Raw genomic sequence first — 25,244 nt, forward strand, 5'->3', positions numbered from 1 at the left:
GTTTGCCGTTCATCAGTGATGAAAATGTATAGCTAATGGTAGTGCATATGTTGAAAATTAGTGTTTTGTACCTGAGAATTTTGAGAATTTGCTGTATGAAGCGGCGTTCTTGTACTCTTTGGATCTGTTGTACTCAGCATACAAATAAATAGAAAGTATTACTTTTGGAACAATCAATATGTGGCTCAAAACAATTCCTCTTCACTCAGTACTGCCCAGACAAACCAAAAGGTTGGACTAGACTGTTTGCTCTACAGTGTCAGTAGACATCTACTACTGATCGAACTGTACTTTCTTAAATTTACCTCTGCTTATTTTATGTTCATCAAGAACAGGCTTTTCATTTCTGGAAACTTAAAAACAAAACAAAATAATATTTATTTGTAGAATAGTGTGAGATATACGATAATGTGCAGACCTATCCCTAAGCAGAAATGCTTTCACAGTAATTCTTTCAATTAATGTGGAGATGCAGTAAATAAGTATGCATTTTAAACAGTATTTACTTGTTTCTGTTTATTGCTTTTTGTCTACAAACATGGAGTGAAATATACACTAATATTTAACATTAGTAAGACTGTTGTTACTTCCATGAAAGTAAAAACAATCAAACAAAAAAAGACCCCAGTTTTTATCTCACAACTGAGCTGAACAAGAGAATATAATGCTAACTGTGAATGATGCAATCATTTGTCTTGTTAAATGGTTTATCTAACTGATTACAATATAACGTTTTGCAGTCTACTCATAAAATCTTAAATGTGCCACAAGACAATAGGTCCATTTATCATGCTGTTAATATCTTTGTGATACAGACAAAATTGTTCTTTGCTTGCAGCATGTAAAAATGCAGTTCTTTCTTATCTATAGACACATCTGCTATACACAACAACATGCCCAGACAACAGCAGAGTAAAAATTATTCTGCTAAATGTGTCTAATAACCCACATTTCAAACATGACCACTTGAAGTCCACTGCTGAAATAAAATCTATTTTATTTTCAGAAGTTCCTCTTTTTATGCCGGAGAAAGTTATGGATAGAAGTGTCAAATTCATTTAATTGTGGTCCTTCTGTTGTCTGCATTCAAGTCTGTGCAGCTGTTAAGCATATACTTCTCAGTGAGCACAGTACACATACAAAAAAGATTTGCTTTGATTCCTAAGCCGCCTACCAACAACAAACTAATGGACCTGTTTAGTCCTTTCTCTGAAGCAGATAAGAAATCCAAAGATCTGTGTTCTAAATGGAAGGACACAAACAGCGAGGACAAAGAAAATACTGTATTTGTCAATCTAGCTTCCCTAGAAGATGCTGAATTTGGTTTTCTTTTTGTTTCTTTTCTTTTTTTTTTTTTTTTTTCCTCCCTACTCTAGTAGTACACAAGCAAATGTCACATATTGAGGTTCCCAAAATTCAATTGTTAAAAAGCCACAACAAACAGCTGTAATATGAAGTAAGCAGTTATCTTAATTTCACAAATAGGCCATAACAACTATTTTGCAGATAAGAATTATTTTTGGTAGGAGGGGAGAGGGACAGGAGGGAGAGTAAAACTTTTATCTCATACAATAAGACTTTTAAATAATAAGACTTTTAAATATCATTTTTTAAAAATCTTTCACATTCAAATAACAAATTTATCTTGAGGCATCAATTTTGATCTCAGGCATGGTTTGCATGAAATGTGTCCATGAAAAAAGCTTAAAGAAGCCAGTCATTATCAATACTGGGCAAGATTCTGGAAACGGTATCTTCTAGCTATATCTTGAAATAAATTAAGTAATTCACTATTGTTTCTGGCACAAGAGAGTAGAACGTTGCTCTAGGAAACCTAAATTACACCAGTACAGTGCACTTCACAGCGCAGTTTTTGAAAAACTGTTTTTTTTTTATTTTCCAAATCGGTGAGAAAAAAAACTAAAATCATGTAATTTCTACAGTGTTAAAAGGACTTTGAATGATATGCCCATAGATACCATGTTAGTCAAAATCTAATATTCACTGAAACTGTGTGAACATCACGTATACCTACTAGCCAGAAGAACCAAAACAGACTTACTGGTTTATCTGCGGCTACTATGTAACAAGACCGTCAACAAGGAAATCTAGCAACATTGCTTCAGAAGCAACAGACACTAAAAATGCAATAAAGAGTAACCACGTCTTAGTGGTACTACTTTTTGTCCATTTCAATGGAATCTGGAGCAATAAAACTGACACCAGCCCCAAGGCTTGAGCGCCTCAAAGATAATTCAGAGGGAGGGATATGACGTAACTCTCTCCGAGATAGTTTTACAGGGGTTACTCCTTGAAACTGTGTTACAGTCTCTCTTCTCTGGATGACGGAAGGTAGAAGAGAATGAGGCTTCGAAGGCTGACTTTCCTCTTCTCCTAGTCTGTCATCAGCAATGCTTGACAAGCATTCTTTGTTGCATCCAAATTCTGATACGTCTTCTCCAAGCTTGTACGAATTCTGCTGTGCTCTTAAAACATTTGTTCTCTCTGCTTCTTTTATTTTTCCTGCTTGACTATGGGTTTTCAACTTGAATTCTTCAGATGCAACTTCTGCTTCATCTTGACTGGATGCCTTGTCACCAGCATTGTTATCTAAAATCAAATTTATCAGGAGATATGTAAGTAAAAGTCTGACTCTTCTGAGTACGTGACATCAGGAAAAGTTACTGAACTGGTATGGTTTTACACTGTGTGTAACCTGTAGTGTGGTCATCTGAAGTTATATTAGTCTCACTTTTTGTCACAGAATAACAGCAGTGCAGAGTTGGAAAGGACTTCAAGAGATCACCGAGTCCAACCCTCTTGCTAAAGCATACATAGGTTACACAGATAGGTGCCCAGATGGGTCTTTAATCTCCATAGAAGGAGACTCCACAGCCTCTCTGAGCAACCTGTTCCTGTGCTCTATTACCCTTACCATAAATAAACTGTTCTGCATGTTTTTATGGAACTTCCTATGTTCAAGTTTTAGGCCTTTGCTCCTTGTCCTAGGTGACACATCACTGAGAAGAGCCTGGCCACATGTACCTGCCTCCCATCTACCATTAGGTACCTGTTAGCACTGATAAGAACTCCCTCCCCTCAGTCTTCTCCACCCCAGGCTGAACAGACCCAGGTTATTCAGTCTTTTCTCATACAGGAGATGGTTCCATCCCTTTATCATCTTTGTGGCCCTCCACTGGAATCCTTCTAGGAGACACCTGTCTTTTTTGAACTGGGGAGCCCAGAACTGGACACAGTGTTCTAAATGTGGTCTCATCAAGGCAGAGTAAAGTCACAGAATCACAGAATCACAGAACTGTAGGGGTTGGAAGGGATCTCCAGAGATCATCGTGTCCAACCTCCCTGCCAAAGCAGGTTCCCTACAGCAGGTAAAGAGGCTGGCCACGACCTGCTGGCCACGCTCTTTTTAATGCATCTCAGGATACCACTGGCCATCTTGGCCACCAGGGCACACTGCTGGCTCATGGCCAGCCTGTTGTCCACTAGAACATCCAGGTCCTTCTTGCAAATCTCAGCTCCAGCAGGTCATTCCCTACCTTATACAGATTGTGTAGTTAATGCTCCCCAGGTGCAAGAGTCTACATTTGCTCTTATTAAACCTCATCAGTTCCTTTTTCTTTAAAAGCTTGTTGTCATCTACAAAAACATCACAGGGAATTGCTTTCCTCTTACTCCATTACTTTCCTCTGACTCAATGCTTGTAATACAAGCTTCATGATTCTAACTTGCAATGAACACAGTCTTAAAACAACTCAACCATGACAGTCAAATAAAAAAAATATTTGTGTTTTCAAAAGCAGTCTGCAATTATACTAATAGAACATAAAAAATATATTCTGCAAATGTGACTTTAAGGTACATGGAAGTTTTAAATTATTTTTAAAGTTCACCAACAATATTTTTAAATTACATTGTATAATGGCTCAAAATATATTCCTATAAAAAGTAACTAAAAATAATTATACAAAAATACAGATCACTCTTTACAAACATTGCAAACATAAGTATTTGTAAAAGTTGGAAATTCAAAGGGATCTTCCCTTTCCTTTTGCACTTTGCTACAATTTGGCTAGGATGTGTGCCTCTCCTCAGGGAAACATGTCCAGAACTACACGCTTCTTTGTGAATTAAATACAGAATGATATTTCTCACGATCAGTTATAATCCAGCCTCAAGAATATTCGTGCTCACACCATCACAGTGTACTTCAGAGTAATTAACCTTATTTTGCCTTGGGGGCTGAACCTGAGAGCAACATCTGTGATCAATATCTGTGGGCTAGAAGACACAGTATTATTTCAAGTGGAAAACAACAGAAGCATCAGTTGAGAGGAAGACCCAGTTATACTGAGCTTTGAAAAGAAACACAGAGCCATTGTGCATGTGAGGTGTTGTTTGGTGCTACCATTGTGAGGTGTGAAATACCTAAACTGAATCTTTTTTTCCTCATCATCTCACACACTGTTATTGCTAGTTGTTTTTGTTTGTTTGTTTGTTTTTGTTTTGCTTTTTTTTTTTGTTTTACACAGCACAGCTATCACATTAGAAAGGTTATCTTTTTATTACAAATGTCTTTTAGCCTTTATAAAGAGTACTTTTTAAGTTTTGAAAGTATGGAGCTCCTCACAGACCATCTCCCAGTAAGTAACTTCTGTGAAATCAAGTGCTAGCAGCAGAATTAAGTTAATTATGGTCTTAAAATACTGACATCTGAGGTGTGGCATACTACAAAGCTGTTAACTACCATGTCATTCACAGACACTCAGGCAGCAAAATACCATTTTCTTCATCACAACAGTGATTAATATATATTAATATATATAACTGCTGAAATTACACTAGAATACAGAGAAAAGTGAACAAGAATGTAGAACACTGATTGATAAATACTACTGCTGCATTTAGAAGCCAGAGTTGTCTCTCCTTTGAAACTGGAGGAGATATAGTATATTCCTGGAGAACAGTTAGTTCAGTGAAAATACAGTTTTTATGTCTGTCTGATGTACATCGTGTTTTCACAAGCCCTCAGGTGGCCTATGGACAATTGCAAAAGCATTTTAAGATAACGTACTTACATTTAGAGGGTGCGAGCAGTTGGTGAGATGACTCTCCAAGGAAGCTTTTCAATTTCTTCTTCAGCTCTCTGCTGGTTTTCTTGTAGAAAAATAACTCCTTTTCCAGTTGCTGGACTTTCACTTCATACTCTCTTAAGGTTTCTGCAATACCTTCTCCATCTTGTTCTAGGACAAGTAAAATTAGTTTCAGAATGAAACACCTATTCCTCTGTGACAAAAATCAAGATGCCCAGCTAGACAGAATATGTCTTGCATCTTGCTGATACATTGCTTTCTGTGTGTACATACAAACTAGCATGACACGTGATAAAAAGGCCACGTCAACCTCATTTGCAATTTTAATAGGAGTATTTAGAAAATAAAGATTGATGGAAATTTCAACTTTCCAATATCAGCAAATTCAATACGAAAATACGACAATTCTGATAGTTTTTTAAAAATATTGTTTTTTCTTTTATGCAGGCACCTTGTGTCAGTTCATCAGCATCCTATATAATATCATAATATTAACAGACAAAATGTATCCTTGTACCTCAGATAGGGTTTTTTGTTGTTGTTTTTGGGGGTTTTTTTCTCAGTTTTTTTTTCTAGTGAAAATGCAGTATTTCTCAATAGCAGCTAAAGATATTGCTTACTGCACCATCCCTCTTTGAAAACAAACAAGTAAACACACACCTCTGAAATGATGCAGTATCAATTGTAGTTTTTTCTCATGTTCTTTGTGTTGTAGGGTCAGCTGTCTATCACACTGCAACTTGATGTGTTCAAGTGCAGATTCTAATTCACGTATTATGTTCTCCTGTTCTATGACCTTTATTTCTTGTTCTTCAGTCTGCATTTGTAACTTACGTTCAGTCTCACGCAGGCCAACAATCTAAGAAAGAAACACATTTCATTTATCTAACCATTTTAAGAAAAGAATTTACAGTCCTGCTTAACAGGCTAGTGCATACAAAAGCAATTGTCTCTATGAGCTGTGAGCTTATACTGCAAACAGAGATTTAATACTGAATTTGGAAGAAAAAAAAATATATATATATATCCATCCCAAAACTAGCTTGAACTTTACAAAGCCTACAGGTGGGAACAATTTTAACGACACCAATATTTAATGCTTGAAAAGTGAGCAACACAGAACAGTGGAAAGGAGCAAAGAAATTTCCAGATTTTAAAGACCTTTTTAATCTGGTAACCTCAAAACAAGATACATGAAGTTAACCCACAAGCATCCTATTTAAATTAATGTAAAGATTCGAAATACTTTGAGATGACAACAAATGTATGTAACCTGAGTGGACTTTCACGAAGAGCTTGTTAAATTGATTTTTGCTACTTGACACCATTTCATTTCATTAGCTAGAACAGTAACAAATAGTCATAGTCAGATAAAATATTACTCATTAGCCAACGAATACCTTATTAAAATATCTGAAGAGGATAGCTCTAAGTTCAGCGGCAGACAAGGAAACTAGTTTTCCTATTATGTTATCCTCACTCTGTGAAAGGATTTGTGAAGATCTAAGCAAGTGCTGTCGACTCTGAATACTTTCATTCTTGTAATCAATAGCAGCCTCCAGGGCTTCAATTCCTTCTTCTAATTGGAAAAGGATACGTTCCTCCTGCAGAGAAACATGAAGTTAAATCTTCTTAAAAAGTACAAATTTAATCTTTGTATACATAAGACATCAACTTCATTCTTAAAAGTGAAATGAAATTTCACTGGAATAGGAAAAGTAAGAGGAAGAATAGAAATCTAGAACTTGTTTTTTCTTCTGCCCTCCAGAACAAATATTTCAAACAATTGCTTCATCACCATAAAAGCATAAATTTTATCTTGCCTTCCTTCCCTCATCACAGTCTGACTTCCACTAATATTTTTTTGGTTGCACCAGTTTTCTGTCAGATTCATGAATGAATCAGATAAGTTAAGAGTTTTGTGACCATGAACTGTTTAGAGAAGTGGTAGAATTGAATAGCCCGAAGCACTGCCGAAGATTCCGTGGAGTGAGATGAATAGGATTCCCTTTAGTACATCATCAGCTCATACACAGGCCCACACTGCTTTTCAAGACATAAAGCAAATCTGTATATTTTATATAAATGTATGCTATACCTTCAACTTAGTTATACTGATAACATCCACACAATAACGTTTATTTTCAGTGTAATTCTATGGAGGCCTTCAGGTAAAGTTTGCTTTTTCACAACATTCTTTTAAGAGAATCAGGGAATATCACAATAGGAATACTTTACTTTGTCTATGTTCTGACATTATAATCACTGCTTAAGATAAACTGATGTATGTCCAGTTCCATTACTTCTAATTTTATAATCCCTAGGGTAGTGGAATTTACCAAAGCACTAGGTAAAGTCTCTCTGAATATAAACTTTATTAACTTGTATGAAAATAGCACTACATAGCAGTATTTTAGCATTATTATTAATCAAAATACCCAACTTCAGTTCCCTGGTTCTAGTTTACCTACTGTTGGGAGACTTAGGCCATGACTGGAATGTTTTTACTGCCTAAAACTTATAAGTTTATTTCATAAATCTATTTGCTTACTTACTTCAGCTGACAACACTTTACCCTCTTTCAGTTTCTCATCCACACTATTTCTTCTTGTGAGCAGCTGATCTCTTTCCTTCTGAAGAACCTGGATTTTTTCCAGAATGTCTGTCCTGTCTTCAGTAGTGCTGCCCTGAAGCTGCATACTTTTATCACACAATTCCTGGTCCAGCATACTTAAGCGAGAAGACAATTTCATGCTATCTTTATTTAAAGCCTAAAAAATACCCAGAAACAATAGGTATAAAATTGAGATACTCCTTCCAGAGGAAACAAGTATGAGTCACTTTCCACAGTGAAAGGTTTGATTCTTGCAATGGGACCCCATACAAATTGAGTAGAGTTATAATAAAATTCACCTAGAAGGTGAAACAAAACCACTCAAATGCATAGTTTTCTACATACATTAAATGAGTTTGATAATGATACTTAAATTTCTATTTCTTTTGCTACTGATAAATAAACAATGTGAAATTTATCTACCTCATTCTCTAGTATGCAGAAAGATTAAATTATTTTTCAATATAATTATTTAATGATCTGCAAAAACAGTATTCCAGTATTCAATTTTTTTGTTTTACTGTTGGAATCTGGGGACAAAATGTGAATACAAGTGATTGTTCTGTATTATTCACATTTAAAATGTTGATTTGCTCAAGCTACACCATAATTTAATGTCACTGCGAGAAGCTCAAGCCACATGGCTTAAACCTCTCCTATTATCTGGTTGCCTCCTTCTATAGTCTTTCAGTCAGCGCTACAATTGTGATGAGTTTCATGTCTTTTTCTTAAAATTACCTGGCTAGATCTCAGTTTCCTGATTTCTAGGTGGCTTTTCTCTTGCAATAGTGCTTCTTTTTTTGCTACAATGGCTTCTCTTTTCTTTAAATCTTCTTCTAGTTCTGCTAATTGTCTGTGCTGTTGGAGAATTCTTTCCATTTCTTCATCCAGCCATTTCTTTTGCTCTTCTAATTTCTGTAATTTAAATAGGGATGCAGAGAGTATTAATGAGGACTTCTTGGGTCAGAATTTTATGATTCTGTTATCTCATCTTTTAGAGTAACCAATAAACTATATGAGGAAATGGCTTTTCTAATCTCAATATTGTATCTGCAACAACATTTTGATTCTGGATAATATGAAAATTGGGCTGACTTAAAAGGAGGCTCAGCAATGTTATATTGCTACACCTTATTTAAACAATTTTTTACCAGATGCCTTTAATGAAAAATACTCTTTTCCTGTGAAAAAGGTATATAAATAAGTGCCCTATATATAAAGAGACCAACCAGGTTTGGAAGATACCACAAGAAGCTAGCCCTTCCTCACTCCATTATAGTTGTCCCTAGGAAAGACATTTAGTGCAGAATCTAAAATGCTGAAAGACAGAAAATTGAGAGTTCTGATCCTGCTCAGAGAAGTTCCTTCTGAAGCAGTAGTCTATCAGTGGGTATAATACATGTACATCTAACATGTACCATTGCTTCACTTTGTTTTAAAATTTATTTTCATCTTTAAAGACTTTTGATAATTCATGAAATTCTCATGTCCCAGTGTCCAGATCTGAAATAACGCAGGTAGCAATGTTGCAGAGAACACCTACTATTCTACCAGAATGACTAGGGATGAATAAAGATTATTTCTTTAATTTTCAGCACCCACACTGGCTTACAGAATATTAGCTACCTCTGACTTCTCTGAAGCTCCTGCAGAATTGTTATTCTTTTTAAATGCAGCAATCTCTTTATCTTTAAGTGTAAGAATCTTCTGTTGTTGCTCCATCTTAAGCTGCAGTTCCTATAAATTAACAAACAAAAAAAAACACCAAAAAAAGAAACACACAAAAAAATTCCTTCTGCCTCAGTCAGTCTGTTTTTAAACATTCTATGTCAGAATCTACACAAGTATGTAAACTGAAATATCAACCCTAAATTTACCCTTAATTTAAATATATTTAAATAAATAATAATAAATAATTTAAATAAAACTGCAACTCAAGGCTAGACATCACACAATAGCATTTCTTTAAAAATGGTGAGGAAAAGTGTGAATAAAAGATTTCTGTCAATATATTCATACACAATTTCTTCAGGGAATTTTTCAATGAAGTGATTACATAGAACTACTTAAAATCTGGTAGTATAGTGCATTGTTTTGGGGAAAATAGAGGCAAAATTGGCTGATCTCATTCTTTGTTATACAGAAACAGAAATAGTCCTACTTTAATTTGTTGCTGGTCTCGCTGAATCTCTGTTTCTAGTTGCTTCTTTTTTTCATTCTCCTCATGCAGTCTTTTCTCTAGCAAGGTCTGCTGATGCTTCATCTGAACGACGTTCTGCTCAAGTTCTGTTGCTCGTTTTTCACTTTGGTTAGATAACGAAGCCAGTTTCTTAGAGTCTTGCTTCTTTTTCTGTAAGGCCTGAACGTTCATGGCAAATTTCATCTTAGTAGCAAGAAAACTTAAAACTGTAATGTGATTCAGGTTTATTCTTCATTTCACTGAGTTCAGACAGTCACCAAGACCAACTAAATTTTACCACAATAATCACTCATTATTTCTGTGGTTTCTAAGCCTTCTGGTAAAATCAGGAAAGAAAGAACTAATTTGAAGCAGCATGAAAAGGCACAGATACAGTTCAGACTTGGTAACATGGTGAAGGTAGTGAACTCCTCCAAAAGCAACAGCTCAGATTAATGTGCAGAGATACGAAGGTTTATCAAGGTTCTGGTCCTGAACTCAGGTGAGATCAGGTGAGATCTATCAGTTAGAATTTGATGTGCAGTGCTTGTCTGGCCAACCATTCTGGGACCAAAAGGCATGAAGTACTTAAGCTGGCCCACAAGAGAACTTAGAATTAGTTACTGGCTGGTATTGAATCTGGTATTACAAACATATAATCACAAACAATCATAATGACTTGCTCAAAGATAGAATTCATACACTATTTCCAGAAAACAGAAATTTTATTTACAGCAGCTAATAAACTTGTAACCTACTTGTGTACATTCTTGTATGATAGAGTGGTATCTAAGAATTTAATACCATCCATCTCTTTTTACCAGGAATGTACCTAACTACATATTTGTTAAGTAGCAATAAGTGTAATTGTACTAACATTTTCATTGGCTACTTCAATCCAACCAGCTTTAGCTGTGTAAGGCTGGTGAGAATCTCACAAGTAGACAGTTCAGATTTTAAGGATGGTATTTAAACAGGTATTTGTAAATCCTAATGGTCATGCAAAAATACCTGCACTTTCAACTTAGCTGCATCCATCTTCTTCCGGAACTCTTTTTGTAACCTGGCTTTCTCTTGAATATCTCTCATCTCCTTACTCTCCAGCTCTTGAAGCTGCTTTTGTGTTTCAGCCAGTTCCATTTTGGCCTGCTCAGATTCTTGCTCCAGCTCAGATATCTTCAGAGTATATTGCCTGCTTACAGACTGTGCATCCTTACCTTGAACCATATGCAAATCGTTTAAAAACAGCAAGATAATCAGTTGAAATTTCTTAATTAAACATGTAGTTAATCATTATTTACTTCATTCTGGTTAAACTGAAAATTTCTGAGATATTTCTCCAACCCTAATCAAACAATTCCTTTATAATTCTGAGACAGAGATAAACAATGGAATCTTAAATCTGAATTCTTCAATGAGTCATCTGATGTCACCAAATAAAGCATCAACTAAGTGCCAAATAAGGTTCTTCTGCCTATTTCAGTCTTTGACAAACTCTGTATTTCACAGATGATTTTCTTTTTCCCAGAAGATTACGCTATTTATTTATTATTCAACTTCCAACTTGGTAATCAGTAAACAACTTTGGATTGTATTTCTGCCCTCTAATTTTCCCCTAATCTTCCTCATGGTATGATTTTTTGGGGGTACAGAATCTTTCTGAATGCCAAAAGACAGTCTTGAAAGGATTGGTACACAGAAGAAGAGTGTGATTAAAAGTAGTAAAGAAAGACCCTTAGGGTCCTCGTAATGCTAGTTTCTACCAGGTCAGAGGCTTAATGACATAAGCTAAAAGGGACACTGACCTGTTCCACTTCTGACTCCTGCTTCCCTACTGCTGTGATGGGAATGCATGCATTCCCTGCACAGTGTCCCTTCTTTCCTATCCCAGATATCATGTAACAAATACAAGCCCACAAAGCAATCAGCAATGCTAAGCTTACATGGAAAATTACACTGTTAGTGCATAAATTGAATAAGCAGCAAAGCACAAAAAATATTCAACAAAGACATCTGCATATCATAGCAGAATAGGCCATAATAAAAATTTGCAGCCTTCAATGCAGTCATAGCAAGTAATCTATGTAAGTTATGAATTTTCAAGTTACCAGAAGTATTCTTGCATAGAAAAATTATATACAAACTACGACATACAGGATGTCAGAATTTTTTCTACTTTTCTCTTCCTTATTTCTGAATGTCATTTCATGTTGTCCACCCGCAGCCACTTACCTGTTCTTACCAATTCCTTAATAAGTTCCTCCTTCATTTTGATATTAAGTGCAAGCTCTCTGATTTTCTGCTGGGCCTCAGTGAGTCTTAACTCTGAATTCTTTAACTTCTGCATGTTAAAAACATGACTTTTCTGGAGGCTGTCAATCTCTTTACCTTGAAATAAACAAAGCAATGTGGAAATGAAGGAAGAAATTGAACATATGGTTTTTCAAAAAGAGAATGTTTTGGAATACTGTATGTACAGACATCTAGCATATGAAGTGAAAGAACCAAGTGGAAAGAACAGTGCAAATAGCCTTTTCCCTGCCATAGGTCTAACAGAGAAAGAAACAGTAGGATGCATTAACATTTCAAGACCCTGATTAGAAAGTAGAATGGTATTTAAACCTTTTCCGTGCATCTGATAAAATAACAGCAACCTTTCTTTGAATGAGCACTAGAGATTTATATCTAAATAGCTATTGATATGTGAAACACTTTCTGACCATTGAGAATTATTCAAACATTAAAGTGACTGCTGTCAGTTTCAGAAAGAAAAATCTCAAAATTTGTTTATGTTGAGCTATAACAAAATATATTTGTATCAGACATATATTTTATGGGAAAAATAATTAAATGTGATAAACACAATTTTGCATATTACGATGTTATAGCATCTAATTTGACTTACTCTCATAACTTTCATTTTACCTGTGGGTGTGTCATTTTGTAGTACAGATCTGTTGGACAAACTGGAATTTTCTACTTGATGTTTCATGTCAATTAGCTCAAAGGGAAAGCACATAGAAGCTTGTTTTCGTGTCCCTGTGCGGTTTATTGAATGCCTAAGGAAGAATGGAAAACATGCATTTCAAACACAAAGGATTATTTTTTTTTTTCTGTTAGCTTCATGCTAAGTACCCAACCTTAAAAGAGAATACCAAACTGAGAAAGCTCACATAAGTATTTTTACCTTCCTCCTCCCCCTCTAGATATTTTTGGTGAATTCTGGCCCAAAACAGAATACACCCAATCTTTATTACATTAAAAAATACATATATTTCTTAAACTAATCTTTGTAACATGCCCAGCTCATCTCATAAGTTTACTTTAAATAGCCTCAAAGATGGCCTCACATTCTAGTAGGATTAGGCAGTAGCATTTCATCTATTACACAGCTGTTTGTAACAAAAAATAAAGAACAAAAAATTACTTAAACGCGCTTTTCTTTTTACTATGTGTATTTTCTTCCTCTCCATCACTCTCATCAGAGAGGTGGCAGCGAAGGACTTCATCTTGATCTTCTATGCAGCTCAGTATCATCTGGCTGCGAGCACGGAATCCCGCCATCATCCGAGCCAGGGAGAAGGCAGGGGGACTGGTATATACCTGCCAAAAACCACCCAAGAAATACTTGTAATAATTTAGTAACTCATTACTGATATTCCAGTAGTTTTTCATTTTGGCAGTCTCTCACTGCCTGAGTTTGTAAACAAGATTACAGATGCTTTCAATAATATTTCTGAATTCCTTTGTAACAGAAGGTTCTTCAAGTGTTCAGAAAAATTCCTCTAAGTGCAGAGGAAGGTGACAACATCAACTAATTATCCCAAATATTCAATGAATAAATGCAGAATAATCATTCAGTTCTGCTTAGTTTTCATATGTGAAGCCTCAAAAATCCCCAGAAAACACCAGAAAAGACTGCAGTTTTATCACTCTGACAAATTTTGAAAGTTTTCAAAATCAGTTTAGATGGGCTCTGAGCAACCTGAAGTTCTGAAAGATGTCCCTGCCAATGGCAGGGGCTTGGATCAGGCGATTTTTAAAGGTCCCTTTCAACTCTAGTCATTCATGATTCTAAATGCTAGCCCATACATTTTGGACAATTGTGGCATACAATCTGTTGCAATGTTAAAAGTAGTTGTTCAGAGCCTTCAGTAAGGGAATCTGAATAGCAGCTGACTGTAATGTCTAATCTAATTATTGAACCATAACCATTTAAAAAAATGTAATATTTAGGCAGATCTTACCTTTCGGCTCTCTGACACTGAAGGTGGGTGAAGTGAGTGCAGCAGACTCTTTGTAAGTGGGACGCTGTACGGCCTCCTTGCAGATGCCACAACAGCAGGCTCATCTTCACAAGCACTTGAGACGTCTAGCGTTTTCACAACTGTAAACTTCTCCAGTTTTTCTTTTAGCTGGTCAATAAGGATCTGTTGTTCCACCATTTTCTCATTCTCATTAGAAAATAAAAGCAAGCAAACAGCAACAAAGAAAAGCAAAACTGTTGAGCTGTTGCTGATCATCAGGTTACATCATACTCACCTTTTCAAAATTCATTACAAAGGCCAAGAATCTTGTAAATTATTCATTGACCTTAAATTCTTCTGCAGTGCATAGCCAAATTCTGCAACAAGCTGAAAATTGTCTGGCATATCATTAATGTAATGTATGTAATGTAATAACCTGCTCCCAAACTCCAGTAAATGCTGCTAGAGACATTTTTGTTTAGAAGGACCTATCCTAGTTAGGTTAAGTCAGTTTATCCAGTCATCCAGTGAGAAGGCAATGACATGCTTATTAGTCCCAGATTGCTTTATATACGTGTTTATGAAGAAATAAAAAGGTAATTCAAGAAACATGCTCAAAAGAAAGATACGGTTCAAGTTTAAATTATAAATTGTGCATAGGCTTCCTCTTCAAGCAGTCTCATTTTAAAGATTATTTTTATTAGTAAACAAAAGCATACATAACCCAAGAGACCAACTACTTCATTCTTTACTACTCAACTTCAAATGTTTGGTAATGGTAGTTTGAAAAACTTACTCATCTGCCTTTCCTACAGCAGTATCTGCACATTGTTCAAAATTACTTATCTCCACTGAACTAATTCATTCAAGAAGGCCAAGATTGTATCAATTTTCAACTCCCTTTATTCCTTTATACCTCTAAAATCTGGCCTATCAAAAACAGGGAATCTGAAGAACAGCTGGTGGTAGTCAACCAAATGTATGCATTTGTATTTGTTTTTAACTCTTTTAAGATCCTTTATCCCTGCTACCCTTGTACCCTCTCAGCACATTACATGTTATATAAACACGTATGTGTATAAACATTTACAACATGCTACATTCAGTTCTTACTCCACGTATCACTAAAATGCATGTTCCTGTGAATACAACTTTAAACCGTTTGCCCCAAACACTTGCTTTTAATTACAACACTGTTTTTTATATGCTTTTAAATAAAAACATCAGTTTAGTGGATTAAGTACATAAAACCGGTGGCTGGGAGTTCCCAGTATCTCTCTTGTCTCTAGTACTGAAACAGTTGTGATTTTTTGCCTAAAATGCAGCTGTTCCTATGCATAAATTCTATCTTGCGTAATTGAGAATTAATATTATAAGCATTGTCTTGGTGCAATACACTGACACTATGTTGAGTGGGTTAAAAAAAACAACAAACCTATTCAGATATGACAGAACAAAAAGAGCAAGAAATGGCAGAAAAAAATGATGAGTAGTATACTTACCTTTCATTAATCTACTCTCCCCGAGTCATCAGTAAAGAAGAGGAAAAAGGAGAAAAAGAAGAATAAGGAGGAAAGCACTAACTAGCCATGTTTATGTTTCTCCCTTTCAAAAAGTCAGATCTATCATCCACATGACAGGCAGTGCTAGGAGAATATTACAGAATCACAGAATGGCCAGGGTTGGAAGGAACCTCAGGCATCATGAATCTCCAACCCCCTGCCACATGCAGGGCCACCAACCTCCCCATTTAATACTAGACCAGGCTGCCCAGGGCCCCATCCAATCTGGCCTTGAACACCTCCAGGAACGGGGCATCCACAACCTCTCCTGGCAGCCTGTTCCAGCACCTTACCATAGTACTCATAGTAAATGTCCTCCTGACATCCAACCTAAATCTTCCCTCCTTCAACATAAAACCATTTTATCTTGTCCTGCAGTTATCTACCCTTTCAAAGAATTGATTCCCCTCTTGTTTATGGGCTTCCTTTAGGTATTGAAAGGCTGCAATGAGGTCACCCTGCAGCCTCCCTTCTCCAGACTGAACAAGCCCAGCTCCCTCAGCCTGTCTTCATAGGGGAGGTGCTCCAGTCCCCTGATCATCTTTGTGGCTCTCCTCTGGACCCTCTCCAACAGCTCCTTGTCTTTTTTGTACTGGTGGCTCCAGACCTGGACACAGTACTCCTGATGGGGCCTCACAAGAGCAGAGTAGAGGGGGATCAAGTGTTCTTTCTGTGGTCTCCTAGATCTTTAAGTACTCTGAACTTCCTACCCATTACAATTTTTTTTAGCAAGCGAGGTCAAGAGAGGGAAAGAGGAAAGCAGTGTTTCCACTATGTTACTCAGTTTTCTGTAATAGTAAACTCAGAAAATAAGGACGAAATTCTGTTTTAGTAAGTACAAAGGCAATAATACTTTACTCTGACACTTAAAGACATAACAAAATATGTTTCTATGCAGCTTTTCAATTAAAGCATTCAGTAGGTGCTTTTCAACTCTTTTTCATATTCTAAAGTATTTTTGAAGGACTTTCAAAACCTACTCCATGAATTGTCCTGAAACATCAGCAATATACATCTGGAGAAAGATGTATGTGGTATGTTTCAAGAAGCACAGAGAAAGAAAATGATTAATGTAAGGTTCTACAGAAAGGCTGTGGCACAGCGAGGCTGAAATATAAAACTTTAGGAATCATAATATTGGGCTTCATCCACCAGAAGACTTGCCTCATTAAGGTATACAGCTCTGATTCAAACAAAGTGCTTGTAAGATTTGTAGACATATATGCCCCCCAAAATATCCTGAAGGGTCTGTCTTAAAATAATAATTCATTCATACCGTGGAAAGATGGTTCAATATGGATATATGTAATATGTACCAGAGGAAAAATACCTGTAATCTTTGTGTTTCTACAGCCATCTTTAAGGATCCCAGGTGTTCTTCATTTTCCTGTATCAATGCCTTTATCTGATTCTGTAGTATCATTAGTTCATGATCCTTCTGGCTAAATACTTCTTCATCCATGACTAAAGCCTGCTAGATAATAAAAGGAAAGTTCAGCTTGAAAAAAGGAAACATTGTTATTCTTGACACTGGAAAATGAAAAATATATACATATTCATTTTCTGTTCAAAGATGTGATTAGAACAGCAAAGTTTTTATGTATGTACACAAACTTCTCCAATCACAGGATCAAAGAATGATTAAGGTTGGCAGAGATCTCTGGAGTACATCTGGTCCAGCCTCCCTGCCCAAGCTGAGACACCCAGGGAAGGGAGCCCAGGCCCATATTAAGGCAGTTTTTGAAGATCTCCAAGAATATTCCACAACTTTCCTAAGCAACTTGTGCCAGAGCTCTGTCACCAGCACAGTACAGAAGTGCTTCCTGGTGTTCAGAGGGAATGTCCGTGCTCCAGTTTGTGCCCACTGTCTCTTGTCCTGGCTGGGTACTACTGAAAGGAGCCTGGCTCTATGTCCTTTGCATCTTTCTTTCAGGTATTTACAGACATTGATGAGAACCCCCTTCAGCCTCCTCCTTTCTAGGCTGAAAAGTCCCATCTCTCACACCTCTCTTCAGAGAAGAGGTAGGCATTCAGTCCCTTCATCATCTTTGTGTTTCTACATAGGACTCCTTACAGTAGCTCCATGTCTCTCAAGTACTGGTGGCCTCAGAACTGAAGAGAAGACAAAATGAATAGAACAGAAAAGTTCATTTGGAAGGGACCTTCAAAAACCTAGTCCAACTGCCTGACTACTGCTGGGCTATCCAACAGTTTAAGCATATTATTGAGGGACTTATGCAAACACTTCCAAAACCCTGCCTCATAGGGCATCAGCAATCTCTCTAGGAATCCTGTGATAGTGTTTAACCATCTTCACAGTACAGAAATGTTTCCTCATGTCCAGACTGGGCCTCTCTTTCCACAGCTTTGTGCTGTTCCCACATCCTGCCATGGGTTCCCAGGAGCAGAGCATGGCACCTCACTCTGGTTCCACTCCTCCTTTCCAGGGAGCTGCAAAGGGCCATGCAGTCGCCTCCTGGCCTGCTCTTCTCTAGGCTGGACAACCCTCTACCCTCAGTCATCACAGCACATGTGTGCCTATTGCCAGCCCTATTGCCAGCTGTGTTACCCTCTAGATACTTGCAAGGACTCTAACACCCTTTTTATACTAAGAGGCCCAGAACCGCATACAATATTCACAGTGTGGGCTGCATGAATGCTACATGTAGCAAGAGAATCACCTCTTTTGACTGTCTAGCTACGCTGTGTTTAATGTCCCCCTTGCAACCACAACTAAAGGCAGTCCTCCAGATACAGCCCCATCAAGAAGGATCACTTGTCTTGACATGCTGGCAATGCTGGCAAGAATACCATCGGCTTTCTCAGCAACAAAGGCACACTGCTGGCTCATGTTCAGAGGTATCTGCCAGGAGCCCCAGTTCCTTTTCTGCAGAACTGCTTTTCCACAGAACAGCTGTCAAGATCCCTCTGATTATGATACCGTGGCCCTCTGGTGAAAAAGCTGTTCACTTACAGCATCTGTGTTTTCTACCAACTATTTCTTCACTTCTGTTTAGTATCTATTGATTTTCTTCAGACAAATTTCTTTCTCCCAGAGGAAATAATTACTTATTCGTTTATTTAATAATTTATTAACATTATGGCGCGCATATTTAAATCCAACTATTTTCTTCAGTGTGCTGTGAGATGTGGCCACAAAATCTCAGCATCAATCAAAGATGCTTCTTGAATGAAAAAATAAGGATGGCCTTCCTCATTTTTATATTAAGGAATCTGCCTACAGGTTAAAGAAACTATAAGAATACTCCTTCAGGTGTTTTTATGAGAAAATAATTCAATACTGATTGAAGGAGAGTTGTAATGTAGTTAGTCCATGAGAAAACTTGCAGAAACTAAAGACAAAGTACGGAAACATCATATCTCACCATTCTAAAACTGGATATATCTGCACAACTAGCTTACCTACATCCTTCTTCCACAAAAAGAGAACCCTCTTTTTAAGAGCTTTTTAAGTGCTTCTATGAAAGAACTGAAGAACCAGATTTCTCTTTAGGGGATAGAACTTTTTGCAAAGTACATGTACCAATACAAATATTTCTACTAAGCTTAGTTGGCAAGTGTATCCTGTCTGACAATGGGGCTGTATCATTACTCAGAGCTGAGACAACTGCAGAAGGAAAAAATAAAGGTAGTAGTAAAGAAGATCATACAGATGATGGTAAGAGAGGGGCAGAATGAAATGATAGAAAAATAAGCACCTGCTGTGGTTTAACATTGGCAGTATCATGTGACTGCTCTTTGCTCACCTTCTTCCAAAGGATGGTGGGGTAGAAAATGAAGTGGAGGAAAACTTGAGGGGTTGTTTATTTGTTTGTTTTGTGTGTGTTTTGTTGCTGTTGTGTTTCCGTTCTCTGCTCTGTGTTCCAGAGGATTAGATAAATAAATTGGGAATATATAGTCAAAATTAAATACAGGTTAGGTGTAATTAAGGTTTAACAGTTTTACACGATTCAAAACTGAATTCAAGTTTTAGCAGACTTCTCATAGTTACTGAATGATCAGCTTAAATACCTGGCATTTCTTGAGTTCCCGCTTCAGCTGAAGGACTGTGATATGATGAGGCTCGTGGCTGGTCCCAGTCCTGGTGCCAGCTTGCTGCATGCTGACAGCTTCTTTCCTTACTTCTTGCACCATGGTGATCCAACTCTGCAACCTGTCCCGCTGACTTTTTTTTAAGCTAACATCATCATTCAAGTCAACCAGGAATGGGAAGGCTTCATCTATGCAGTTTTTATAACTGAAGCACTGAACTTGAAGCTGGGTGAGCTGCTCTTCTAGCGAACTGATTCGAATTCTTTCTTGATTTAAGTCATGTGAACACTGATTACTGACTTGCTGGTTCTGCAAAGCTTCTCGGAGCAATCTGATTTCAAGTTCCATTTCATCAATCCGGTCTTGATCAGGGTTGTAGTTTACAACTGGTTTGTTTCTGATGTTTTTGGCTCTGTTGGCATATTTGAGTGAATTTAAAGATTCATCAAAGTCTGATGAGGATGGACTTATACATGTTATCATGACTGTCTTGGCATTTCCTCCTAGGGAGTCTTTCAGAATACGAGTGATTTTAGCATCCCTGTATGGAATGTGCATACTTTTCCTTTTTGGGTCTCCAAGAGCACTGATGACATTTCCCAAGGCCAGCAAACCACTATTGATCTGAATTGATTCTTTGAACCGTTCACCGGTATTTCCAGTCTTTGTCACTCTCTCTGATCCTGCCAAATCCACAAAATGGAACTTCGAAGCAATCATTCTGACCGACTTCCAAGATGGATTCTGCGATACATCAGTACATTTCTGAGACTCTGCAGATTGTTTCTGACAAATACTGATGGTAAAAATGGCGTGAGATCGACTAGAGTGCTCATTCATTTGTGTTGTGCCTGTGTGACGAGCTGCATTGCCACTTTCCAACAGGCTCATTACTTCATCGGCACATTCTACTTGGAATTCCTTAGCACCAACAATTACTTAAACACCATACCAAAGAAAATAAGAAAAATCATTTTCAGCAACAATTTGTGGCTAATCTAACACAAATCAAAGAAATGTACAAGCCTGCATTATAAAGTCACAGCACATAGCTAAAGAAAATAGTACGTTAACCGTGAATTACAGCACATCTGAAACCCACATGAATTTGTAGTGTGGGTGTATTGCCTCATAGCATTTGTAACAGTACCTTAAACAGAACACACACCTCTAGGCATTTACATGAAGATATATGCAATTTGAAGTGAGCAATCTCACTTACTTTGTGAGTTAAAAAAAGACAGATAAAAGTTCGTAGTAGAAATGATTCCCAGCCTGTTAGGAGCAGCATATTATGTATAGATCAGGTAGCAAGGCCTTTCAGAGAAGTATCTACCGTTGGAGTAATCTTATAATGCAGAGGTGGTAATAAATGTTCGTAACAGCTGATTTTTTAATCCTTTGTTTTAGTAAAGGATGGAAAATACCATAGCAGGTACACGATCAACTAAAGATGATTCAAATGGTCCTGATGCAGTAGTTTAAATGTTACTATGCTTAAATACTACAACAGTATCACACTTGTATATGTACATATGTACATGAAGCAATGATACTGTTTGCAGACTAAGCTTTGTACTAACTGCATTTGCATGTAGTGCCTTTTTCCAGCTACAGAGAAGAAAGCCATACTAGCTCAAAACAATAATAATAATAATAATAACAGTAACAATAACAACAACAATAATAATAATGTAAAGAATACAAAAATGAAAATATGAAGAATAAAGGAAAAACAAAAATGAAATACAAATTACTCAGTGTCAGAATAAAAAGACTCTGTAGTGGATTCTTATAGCATCTTCCTGCAGAGACATGAGAACTATGAGATGTTAATTTCAGAGCTCCTAAAAATATCAGATGATACTATTCTTTGTCCCACTCATTTCAGAGTGAAATGGGTGCTGATATTTACAGTGCAAGTAGCTTGACAAATACAACCTTAAAGTGAGAAGGCTTCATTTTAAAATATTTATTCAACTGAATATGTAGGTACCATTGTGTTTCTAGGCAGAATTTGCAGAAGCAGTAACTGTGTTTCTACCATAGCACCTGATGCTATTTCTCTCTTTTCAGGATGGAAAGAATAATTTGGGCATACAACTGAAACCATGTGTATCAAATTTTAGATCCAAAATCCTACCTGTATTCCCCTTTTCATCTTCTCGGATATGCAAATCTTTTACAGAGGTCTCCAACTCCAATAAATCACGAAGTTCTTCCTTGTAGACCTCTATATAAGATACTTTCACACAGAAGTCAATGTTATGGTTTTCAGAAATATGCTGAAATAATTCCTGAATAGCCCGTGGGATTATGCCCTTTTCATCCTCCACAATTGAGGCTAAAATACAAAGAAAGATGTCACAGACACTTGCAGTCATTCTGCTGCATAAACTACAAAGGCTGAAGCTAATGAGAAGTCTGTGATATTTACTACTTGATGGAGTAAGTAATCTGAAGAGCTCAGGGCTCTCTAGGATTTATGAAAATACTTGCTTTTCTGTTGATAAGAATATTTGTTTTAATCCATTAATAGGACTTAAAGTTAAGTTCTAAATTATTCCAGAAACTTCAATTTAGAGAAGGCTTTGGGAAAAGGCCTTATAGCAGCTTTCTAGTATTCAAAGGGAGCCTAGAAGAAAAATGGGGAAGAATGCTGTCAGGAGGTACAGTGGTAGGACAAGGGGGAATGGTTTTAAATCAAAAGAGGAGAGGCTTAGGTCAGATGTTAGGAGGAAATTCTTTACACGTTGTGCAGTGAGGCACCGGCACAGGCTGCCCAGAAAAGCTGTGGGTGCCCCATCCCTGGAAATGCTAAAGGCCAAGTGGGAAGGGGCCCTGGGCAGCCCAATCTGGCAAGTGGCAGCCCTGTCCATGGTAAGGAGTTGAAACTGGGTGGACTTTAATGCCCTTCCAAGTCAAACCATCCTGTGATTCTATGAATTGATTCTGTGAAACTTAAACATGAAATTAATACCTTTGCCAGATTCTTAAAAGAAGCCAATAGAGAGTAAACAAACCATTGCCTAAAGCAGATATTTTCTCAGTAAGGTAAAAGTATTGAGAATTTCTAAAGCACTGCATGTAGTCATGGATTTCAGAAAGGAGTTACAGTTTAAGTTGCATGTTAAAATGCAAAAAACAAAACAAAACAAAAACATAAAAAACCAACCAACCAACAAACAAAAACCCAAATTGTTTCTTTCTCCAATACTTTTCTTACAGCTTAATGTATACAGAATTTGTGTTTAGAACATTTCAATTGTGTCATACACTTTGGATATTTTTGTGTTTTCTTTTTTTTTTTTTTCCTATTATACCAATTTTCAAGACCCCTTCATTCTCCAGCTCCATCCGCTATGCATTAATTACTTAATTTGTACAAGAGCATTGTACACAAGTGAAAAAAAGGAACACAACAAGATCTGTAACGTACCAATGTGACCACCTCCAATGGTGTAAGTTTTCCCAGAGCCTGTCTGTCCATATGCAAATACTGTAGCATTGTATCCCTCCGTTAAAGACAGTAAAAGAGGCTTAATGCAAACTGTATAAACTTCTCCTTGGGTTGAGTTTTTGCCAAATACATAATCAAAAGTGAAGGCACGGTCTTTTCCAATGATAATTTGTTGTGTATTTGGAACTAATCTCACACACACTTGGTGATTATGAAGTACTTCCTTGGAAAGGAGAGGTCGGATCCTTACTGCAACTTTAACTGGGATTTCCTCCATGCCAGCTTCCATTTCTGTGCTCCACACTTGGTATTCACACAGTCACTGCAAATGTCACAGTTTGTGTGCTCATCTCATTCACTATTTTCTGCAACTAAAAAAAAAAATGTTTTCTGAGTTATTTAATAAGAATTCCCTACTGAGGTAGAATGTCAGAGTTTCCTAACAATACAAAGTGTCTTTAAATTCTAAAAAGTAACTGTGACAGAAAAGCAACAATATTAATAACTGTTAAATGAATTAATAACTTAATTTTGTTACTATTAGTTTCTGAGCAGATTTAAGCCTGAAAGTTGCCTGACTTTCTCTATGAACTCAATAAAGCCAAATGAAGAAACAGTATTGCAAGGCTTTATTCACATTGATAAGACAGGTCCTTATGAAGAATCTTACTATCCTACTGCTACATTCCTGCTGCATAGGCCACAGAAACCAGTCAAATAACCCCTTTTTCTCCTGTTATATGTATATACATATATATACACCTTAGAAGCCTCTTCCACTTCAGAAGGATCACATATTTACAACCCGAGAAATGCAGAGCAGGCTGTTGTGCTGCCTGCAAGGCAGGATGGTTTCACACATTGCCAATTACTACATACAAAGCATTCATCTGATTTAATCTGCCTCTTTATGCCTATATGTAATTAACTTCTATTAATTATATATTTTGGCATGCACGCTTCCTGATACCATCCCCTGCATGCTCATTCTTAACATATCAGCACTGCAGTGCAGCACAAAGAAAAGCGTCAAAGAACAGCATTTCCTTAAAGCTGTCTGTTGGGAACATTGCTGGATCCTCAGCACAGCTTTTGGTTAAGCCAGTTCTCAGCAGCTTTATGAGGCGAGGGAAACTGGCAGAGCTCCTGCCTAGCAGAACTCATCTGCTAAGCACATGACACTCAGGTTTCCTGATATATTTACAAGTGAGTTTTAGAGACGTGGTGTTTTGTGGTTGCAAAAGGAGGAGCTTTTGCACCTCGTTCAGTCTTATTTAGTTTGGACCTGAGGAACTCTATCTGGGGGCTGAAGAAAAGCCCCATTTTGTTAATCCGAGCAGCTGGAAGTCAAACAGGCAAAGCTGGGGTTGGAACCGTCCTCATATCACAAAGGACGGGACAACCAGGAGTGACTGTACGACTTAATGCACGCACAGCCGAGCCACATACTGGCCTACGTCCGCTTTTAACTACCTGGGGGCCCTCCTTTTATCCCCGGCAAGGACAGCCGCACAAAGCTGCCACTCCCCTCTTTAAAGTTATTCTAAAAAAAAGAAAGTAAATAACAGAGGTCACTGCAAGGCAGAGAGGGAGAGCCAGCCGCCCTATGCACTACCCCCTAACAACGGGCGAACGCCAGAAGGCGCCGCACGCCAAACCACGGAACGCCGCGGTGCCGGGAAGCAGCGGGCGGGCAGCGCTGCGGCAGCGGCCCAGCCTCTTTCCAAACCTGCTGAGCTCGGGACCGGACGCCTCCAGGAGCTTTCACTAAGGAAGAACCGCTCAGCCCGGCGATACCGCCGAGCGGAGAAGAAAGGACGGAGGGCGGCGCGGCCGGGAGGCGGAAACAGCCCGCCAACTCCCGTTGCGGCCGCCGCGCCCGCGCTGCCCGCTGTTGACAGCGCCTCGCTAGGCAACGGCAGCAACGTCCGGCGGCGGCCGCGCGGCACCGCCCGCAGCGTCCCCCTGCGGCGGGAGGCGCGGCGGCACCGGAGCTCCCCGGAAGGACGAAGGCGGTG

At 37.8% G+C, this 25,244-nt stretch overlaps 1 protein-coding gene across 1 annotated transcript; it reads right to left on the minus strand.

Annotated features, from left to right (window-relative positions):
• Nucleotides 1–554: 554 nt before the first annotated feature.
• On the minus strand, nucleotides 555–25,084 carry KIF27 (kinesin family member 27). The gene is made up of 18 exons (XM_042877535.1): nucleotides 24,956–25,084; nucleotides 23,206–23,597; nucleotides 21,910–22,110; nucleotides 19,746–20,704; nucleotides 17,044–17,187; nucleotides 14,152–14,358; nucleotides 13,332–13,507; nucleotides 12,830–12,963; nucleotides 12,137–12,292; nucleotides 10,916–11,121; nucleotides 9,887–10,084; nucleotides 9,352–9,462; nucleotides 8,464–8,640; nucleotides 7,667–7,882; nucleotides 6,512–6,715; nucleotides 5,772–5,970; nucleotides 5,097–5,261; nucleotides 555–2,610 (listed from the first exon to the last, which is right to left on the minus strand). The coding sequence occupies exons 2-18, from the start codon at nucleotides 23,513–23,515 to the stop codon at nucleotides 2,177–2,179; spliced, it is 4,197 nt and encodes a 1,398-aa protein (XP_042733469.1). The 5' UTR covers nucleotides 23,516–23,597; nucleotides 24,956–25,084; the 3' UTR covers nucleotides 555–2,176.
• Nucleotides 25,085–25,244: the final 160 nt, after the last annotated feature.

This window comes from Lagopus leucura, unplaced genomic scaffold, assembly GCF_019238085.1.
Source record: "Lagopus leucura isolate 7727_CA_CO unplaced genomic scaffold, USGS_WTPT01 Super-Scaffold_100018, whole genome shotgun sequence".
NCBI classification, from domain to species: Eukaryota; Metazoa; Chordata; class Aves; order Galliformes; family Phasianidae; genus Lagopus; species Lagopus leucura.

Excerpts from the sequence above, each read along its gene's own strand:
- KIF27 (XM_042877535.1), bottom strand. The coding sequence starts at position 23,515 with ATGGAAGCTGGCATGGAGGAAATCCCAGTTAAAGTTGCAGTAAGGATC. Across the intron at positions 11,122-12,136 it reads TAAGGAATTGGTAAGAACAG|GTAAGGATGCACAGTCTGTA; the intron begins GTAAGTGGCTGC and ends ATATGGTTCAAG. Across the intron at positions 2,611-5,096 it reads ACTGCTCGCACCCTCTAAAT|ATAACAATGCTGGTGACAAG; the intron begins GTAAGTACGTTA and ends ATTTGATTTTAG.